This window comes from Diaphorina citri, unplaced genomic scaffold, assembly GCF_000475195.1.
Source record: "Diaphorina citri unplaced genomic scaffold, Diaci psyllid genome assembly version 1.1 scaffold3, whole genome shotgun sequence".
NCBI classification, from domain to species: Eukaryota; Metazoa; Arthropoda; class Insecta; order Hemiptera; family Psyllidae; genus Diaphorina; species Diaphorina citri.
Genome location: NW_007377442.1, coordinates 410,859 through 418,932, shown reverse-complemented (window position 1 = coordinate 418,932; position 8,074 = coordinate 410,859). Strand labels below are relative to the sequence as shown.

Sequence of the window (8,074 nt, the reverse complement as noted above, 5' to 3'; positions counted from 1 at the left end):
GCAATAACATTAGATATAACACACATAAATAGCATGAATAATTGATCTCTATGTGTATTTTACCGTGCATTCTGCTGATTGCACAATTCCTATCAATTCAGCAGAAATAATAATTCCGAATTATCGGATCCTAACTCTCTTTTCCTTTTTTTTCGACCGACAATAGTTCTCTTCGGTCTGCCGAATAATGCAGAGGTTTTATAAAATATGTTTAACCCCAGCAGTAGGCTACTACTAATGTGATCGATTTCTCAAACAATGTTGAGGCTAAAATACCGTACGTAGGCCGGCATTGAACCCATGCCTTCTGATTACCAGCCAAGCGTTAGGGGGCCAATGGCTGGATTACCTACACAAGGCCTGTAGGCAGTCCAGCTACTAGCCTGGTGTAATCACATATGGCGTCCAATAACATTTCAGTCCAGTTAGTTGCCCATAATCAATTGGATTTTTAGTTGCAAAGAAATGCATTTTGTCCAATAGGACTAGAATGTTACTGAAAGCTAATAGTGACACGAGGCTATTTGCTGAAAAGCTTACTAGCCCCGTGTAATCCAACCAAATTCACATTCAATAGACTCACTACAACAAATAGGTAAGTGAAACGTGAAACTTCGGTTCTTCGAAGAGAGACACGTTTGTAAAATCAATCTCTTAATTACAAGTCTCAGGGGAAGAAGAAAGCAGTTAAGCGGACGTCAAAAGACGTGGGTAGGGCCGGAGATATGCAACAAAACAAGAGCCCAACAAACCTCAACACAACCAACAAAAACAACAGAACATCAACAACAAAGAAGAGGAAGAAGGAGGAGGAGAAGGGGGAGGAGAAAAAGAAGATGAAGCAGAAGAGGAGGAGAACAAGAGGAAGAAGAAGAAGAAGAAGAAGAAGAAGAAGAAGAAGAAGAAGAAGAGGCTACATACCAAATTTCAAGTCTCTAGCTCTTACCGTTCTCGAGATATTTTGTTTACAGACAGACACACACACACGGACCAATGGCTGCAACTTTGGATTTAGGCTCTAGGGACCTCAAAACGTGTTTTGGCACTAATAACTGACCATCGAATATTTGACCCGATTACATTACTTTCCTTCCTATAGGATAAGGAAAGTAAAAAGGAAAATTCCGTTGGTCCTCGTTTTTTCTCCTCTTTGACTTAGAAACTTCACCCACGTAAGCCCAACAGTTCTACATATTAAGATTCGACTTTCAACAAAGAAAATTTGGTGAACTTTCGAGACTTCTCAGACTTTATAAAAGTCGAATCTCATTTTATGTTTTATTTTATTTCTTGAAAATCCTCAATTAAATTGGTCCTCGTTTTTTCTGCTCTTTGACTTAGAAACTTCACCCACGTAAGCGCAACAGTTCTATTAAGATTCGACTTTCAACAAAGAAAATTTGGTGAACTTTCGAGACTTCTCAGACTTTATTAAAGTCGAATCTCATTTTACATATGTTTTATTTTATTTCTTGAAAATCCTCAATTAAGTAATTAGTTCTCAATAAAGATTTCAATTTTAAAGGAATTTAGCTGAAAATCAATGGTGATCGTTTCCAATACTTACGATGGCAACGAGGGTAGAACACCGGATCTGTATATCACATTGGGAGAATGAGGAGAGGGGTAGACAAAGGCGGGGGAGTGTGGCGTAGCACTCATCAGGTTGGGAGACATGGCCTGATTGGACCACGACGAATAGTTGAACTGAAACCAGACAAAAATCGTCAGAAATGATGATCAAAAGTGTCCACGGGCCGGACCTCGAGAAATGTACGGTTCGGCCGCTATTTAACGCCAAATCTTTGAAAAAGCTCAAAAAGAGTTCACAATACTCAGGCCTTTAAATTTCAGCCAAAGTCGCTCGAACTTGGCACAGAGATTCGATAAATTATATAGACCAAAAATATCCTAGGGTACTGTTTCCAGAAGGTAGGGTTTGGCCGTTGTTCCGGACCAAAGTTCCTAGGGCTACACTCGCTCGAACTTGGCACAGAGATTCGATAAATTATGTAGACCAAAAATATCCTAGGGTACTGTTTCCAGAAGGTAGGGTTTGGCCGTTCTTCCAGACCAAAGTTCCTAGGGCTACAAAGGGAAAAAGCTCAAAAGTAACAACAACAGCACAGCAACACCAACAACAACTTACCGGTGGGAAAGCCAAAGGAGTAAGAGGACTACGCGGACTCAATGAACTGTTATAGTTGACATTGGGAATGGTAACAAATGATCTGGCAGACATCAGATTGGGCAAGGGGGTGGCTGAAATAAGAGCAAAAAATTTGAGCCTGAATTTAGACTCGTGTAGTCTGTGTCGTAGTATGTCTCTCATCGGATGGGCGACTGTATCCTAAATACCCTCATACGAATATATGTACCTACGTTCCTACGTAGATCTCCTTTCTTACTCGTAGTTCTAGGTGTGCTAGTGTCCTTATATGTACCTATAGGTATTGTGTCTGAGATTCTTTTCATTTCCATTCCTGCAAACACAAAGGTACCACATTGATTTTGTTTTTCCGTCTTTTTGTTTTCGCAGTGAAGAGGACAAACCTGACCCCAAGAATAGCACATAACTTCCTCATAGTTCTTATTCGAATGAGAGGAGTGCTTGTGAAAGTTCTTCAAAGAGAGACACGTTTGTAAAATCAATCTCTTAATTACAAGTCTCAGGGAAGAAGAAAGCAGTTAAGCGGACGTCAAAAGACGTGGGTAGGGCCGGAGATATGCAACAAAACAAGGGCCCAACAAACCTCAACACAACCAACAAAAACAACAGAACAACAACAAAAAAGAGGAAGAAGGAGGAGAAGAAGAAGGGGGAGGAGAAAAAGAAGATGAAGCAGAAGAGGAGGAGAACAAGAGGAAGAGGAAGAAGAAGAATGTGAGGAAGATGAAAAACTCACTGTATAACAATCCTAAATACCCTCATACGAATATACCTACGTTCCTACGTAGATCTCCTTTCTTAAAAAAAGAGGAAGAAGGAGGAGAAGAAGAAGGGGGAGGAGAAAAAGAAGATGAAGCAGAAGAGGAGGAGAACAAGAGGAAGAGGAAGAGGAAGAAGAAGAAGAAGAAGAAGAAGAAGAAGAAGAAAAAGAAGAAGAAGAAAAAGAAGAAGAAGAAAAAGAAGAAGAAGAAGAAGAGGAAGAAGAAGAAGAAGAGTAATGTAGGAGGTTTCTATTTGCTGCGATAGAAAGCCCATCAGGCGCTGAAACGTGATGTCATCGGGAAGGTTGCTCACAAATATATTCTTCACCGGCTGAAAACAACAAATCAATCAAATCAGGAATAGTCAGCAGTCAGTAATCACCCTAGTTAGTTTTGAAGGTAGCGCCTTTTAAGCGCTCGGTCGCGGGTTCTATTTCCGCCCGTTAACTTTATCCTAAAGGCCCGTAACCACTTGTCGTGAGTTTTATCCGATTTTTTTCCTCCGATTGTCCTGTAGGCAATGTAATTTAAATTAGTGTTTCCACTACGCACTACACACGACACGATTTCTTTCCGATCGACACAAAATGTCCTTGTAGGCAATGCAATTTAAATGAAAGTGTTTCCACTTAAGCACGACATGATTCCCCCGCCCTCCTGTTTACCACACGAGCGTGTTGACCACTAGATACACCACCAAGGCAATAGAATAGAATATTTCTTTATCTGTAGTTAGGTATACCCTGACTGATGCAGTGAGTAATGTAGGAGGTTTCTATTTGCTGCGATAGAAAGCCCATCAGGCGCTGAAACGTGATGTCATCGGGAAGGTTGCTCACGAATATGTTCTTCACCGGCTGAAAACAATAAATCAATCAAATCAGGAATAGTCAGCAGTCAGTTATCACCCTAGTTAGTTTTGAAGGTAGCGCCTTTTAAGCGCTTGGTCGCGGGTTCTATTCCCGCCCGTTAACTTTATCCTAAAGGCCCGTTCCCAATTGTCGTGAGTTTCATCCGATTTTTTTCCTCCGAATGTCCTGTAGGCAATGTAATTTAAATTAATGTTTCCACTACGCACTACACACGACACGATTTCTTTCCGATCGACACAAAATGTCCTTGTAGGCAATGTAATTTAAATGAAAGTGTTTCCACTTAGGCACGACATGATTCCTCCGCCCTCCTGTTTACCACACGAGCGTGTTGACCACTAGATATACCACCAAGGCAATAGAATAGAATAGAATATTTATTTTATCTGTAGTTAGGTATACCTAGGCTTGCCAAACTTGCATGCAAGTGGCTGTGATTATCCCTTTACACTTTGCAGACCATGTTCTCATGATAACATGGGCCTAAAAACTTGCACACCCACTTACATGAGTACTAAGTACTTGAACTTTGGTTTGAAGTTCATTGGCTGACAATCAAGACCTAGGGTCAAAGACTCCAAATTAATAGAAGGTAAGTAAAGTGTATGAAACCATCATCATCATTGGTTAGAGCCCAAAGCCAGCTTTACAAATTTCCAGTGATTGGGGTAGGTAATCAATTTAACCAAAAAACAGAAAGTATTATTTTTGTCTTCTTGAAGACTTGAAGTGACCCCTCCAACTCCAAATATAACTTACTACTACTACTACACTTAGGTAACACTTACCTTTTGAAAGTCTTCTGAATTAAACAAGGGTATAGGTATCTTAGGGTAAAAGAACACTCAAATAAGCATCATTCAATAGGATAAGGAAAGTCGTGTGATGTTCACACCAGATTTTTTATCCACAAACTCATATTTTCATTTTCCGATGGATATTATATTTCATTAGCTAAAATTTTCTTCTTCTTTTCATTCTTCAGTAAAATTATTTCCACTACTAGACTTCGAACTAGAGGTCTGTTGATCTGAAATCCCATGCTATTGCCTCTAGCTACCAACTCCTCTAAACCACATATTTGAGGACAAAATAACTGCTTTGAGCATCACAATCCACAGGTTTAGAGCTGGTTTAGAGATGTATTTTTTATCCACAAACTCATATGTTTTCATTTTCCGATGGATATTATACTTCATTTCATTGTTTCCTACCTCCAGGACAATAAGACAACAGGGTGAACAATGTGCAAGCTTTCTTGCAACATTCAGAGGCAATACCACTACGCCGCAATCTATTGTACATGGGTGTCTCATAAACAGGTAGAATATCGTTGAACTCATCGCCCTCGTCTGATGCACCCTGTATGGTGATAACGCCTTCGGGTTCATTGGTGGTGTAAGACAACCCTGTAAATATTGAAGAGAATGATTTTGAATTTTTTACTGCAATAAAGTCCATAGATAAAATTAAGCCTAGATACAGACAGTGCGAGGCTATTGGTGGTGTAAGACAACCCTGTAAATATTGAAGAGAATGATTTTGAATTTTTTACTGCAATAAAGTCCATAATTAAAATTAGTATAAAGAATTTCTACACCTGGGATAGCATGTCGAATGGACCAGTTCCCAATGGATCACTCAAGTTTGACAACATTGCGGGTAGTTGGTATCTGGATGGATGACCATATCTGGACAATTCCCTGGCTTTTCCCCATTATACTCAGGTTGGGTGAAGTTAATAGGATTAAGCGGATAGCTTGTACCCGTCACACATTGGGTAGTCGCCTACAAACCTATAAGAATTATACATAAAAGTCCTCTATATGTAGACTCCATATTTTTTCTGTCCAAGATAAGGCCTTAAAATGGACATTCTCTCCTTCCCTCACTTTCTCTCTCCTTCCTCCCTCTCTCTCTCTCTCAGGTCTTTTAACGAGTAGTAAAAAAATCTGACGCAATCTAAGTTGAAGGAAATATCTCTCTCTCTCTCTCTTTATCTCCCTTCCCCTCCCTCTCTTCTCTCTCTCTCTCTCCCGTACCTCTTTCATATCTTCCTCTTTTTCTCTCTCCTTCCTTTCAAGTGGAAATCTTCTCCTTTTCCCTTTCTCCCCCTTCCTTTATCTCTCTCTCTCTCCTACTATTGTATATTCATGTGGTTCTTTCTTTTTTCTTTCTCTTAGTTTTTCTCTCTTCCATCTCTTCTTATCCCCCCACTTTCTTTTTCTTCCTCTCTCTCCCTCTCTTCTTATCCTCCCATTCGTAATATCCCCCCCACTTTCTTTCTCTCTCTCTCCCCACTTTCTTTCTCTCTCTCTCTATCTTTGTTCTTTGTTTTCTTTTTTTTTGAATGCGCTCAAGTATTTTCATGAAATCCCGAGAACGTGGTTGTAACAAAATAACAAATCCTTCGCTCCACGACACTACTTATTCAACGAGTACAAAAATAAACGCAATTCTCACTTCTTATAGCTCTATTTCTCCTCACACGTATACACATAGACCTTGGTGTTCGAATCTGTCGTTTACGATCTCAAAAATCAAAGATGTACAGAGGTGAATACTTTTGCTAACCTAACCTGGGTTCGAATCCTGACTTGGGTTCTTTTTTTTAGCTGTATTGTTTGTTTGGTGGATTAGTTGTCTGATTGTTTTTTTTTCTGGTCTCAGAGCCGAAAAAAGTACTTTTTTCTAGTACCTACCTACTTAACCTCCTCTATAGCGAAGGTTGGAGAGGGTCAAGTTCAATGGTTAATTAGAAAAGCTTTTCTTTACGTAAAATCCTTTGTGACCACTTCATTTTGTAGGAAATTTTCTCAACTTTAAGCGTATGTTTCTACTAAAGAGAGAGAGGGAGGGAGGGAGGGAGAAGGAGAGAAAGGACAATGGTATCTAGAGAGATTACTGTATTGTTTTGTACAAAAGAGATTAGTACCTAGAGAAAACAGGTGTGAACGTTACACCAATTCACATTACCCACGAAAACAGGTGTGAACGTTACATCAATTCACATTACCCACGAAAACAGGTGTGAACGTTACATCAATTCACATTACCCACGAAAACAGGTGTGAACGTCACACCAATAATTCACATTAGCCACGAAAACAGGTGTGAACGTCACACCAATTCACATTACCCACGAAAACAGGTGTGAACGTCACACCAATTCACATTACCAACAAAAACAGGTGTGAACGTCACACCAATTCACATTACCCACGAAAAGAGGTGTGAACGTCACACCAATTCACATTACCCACGAAAACAGGTGTGAACGTCACACCAATTCACATTACCCAAGAGCTATCAGATTGGTGGAAAATCGGTATCTCCACTACCATACTGCCTTTTAATTTTCGATCCCTGACTGGCTATGTACAATATCAGGAAATCTTACATCAGACTTCGTTTTCCTTCAAACACGTGTCCAAAGAAAATGTAGAAGGAGAAGAAGGAGAAGAAGAGGAAGGAAGAAGAAAGAAGAAGAAAAAGAAAAAGGAGGAAGGAGAAGAAGAAGAGGAAGGAGAAGAAGAAGAGGAAGGAGAATAATAATAAGAAAAATATCATCTTGACGATGAGAATTTTACCTGTGAACCCAGAGATACATTAAATCAGCAACAATGAATATTACGAAAATTTGAGAAAATAGGTTACAAATCTTTATTTTTTCATTCAATACTTTGATTTGTGTGCTAAATCAATTAATCTGTGTCCCTGGGATATCATAGAAATAGAAATCGCGATTAACTATAAAATTTGATAAACCGAAAATCCAATTTATAGATACTAAACTTTCTACAGTTCAATTACTTTGATAAGTTCTCTTCGTGATGTGAGAAAAATACTTAGGGCTAATCGTTTGATACCAGATAGAGAAAACGTTTTAAGGTTGAAAATAAAAGAATAGAAAAGAAAAAGAAAAATCCGAGTGCAATTAAAATGTTAAGAGTCATGACAAGGTTGTCACAATAAATCTGCAAAGGCTGCAATGATAATTGCACTCTAAAAGGGGAGCAACCAGACGTCAAAACGTAAACATAAATTAAAACACTATAAAAATAAAAATAAAAAATTTAAACACTCAAAAAACAACGGAAACAAAAAATAAACCTCTTCACAAACTGTAAACATAATTTTTTTCTTAAAATCTAAAACTAGGAATTCAAGGTAAAATATTCGACTATAAAATGAACATTAACGCTAAAATAAAACTATAAATTCAAAGTAAAATTCCGAAGTTACTATAGATGAAATGAACAAAAAATATT

The 8,074-nt window shown here is 38.7% G+C and overlaps 1 protein-coding gene across 1 annotated transcript in view; it reads right to left on the bottom strand.

Moving 5' to 3' along the window:
- Positions 1-1,563: 1,563 nt before the first annotated feature.
- Positions 1,564-8,074, bottom strand: part of LOC103516594 (probable RNA-binding protein 46) — a 35,930-nt gene continuing 29,419 nt past the window's right edge. Inside the window, exons 7-9 of the mRNA XM_017445889.1 lie at positions 3,674-3,788; positions 2,150-2,262; positions 1,564-1,707 (exon numbers count right to left, since the gene is read on the bottom strand). Coding sequence (XP_017301378.1) covers positions 1,564-1,707; positions 2,150-2,262; positions 3,674-3,788 — 372 coding nt within the window. The remainder of the gene's footprint in view (positions 1,708-2,149; positions 2,263-3,673; positions 3,789-8,074) is intronic.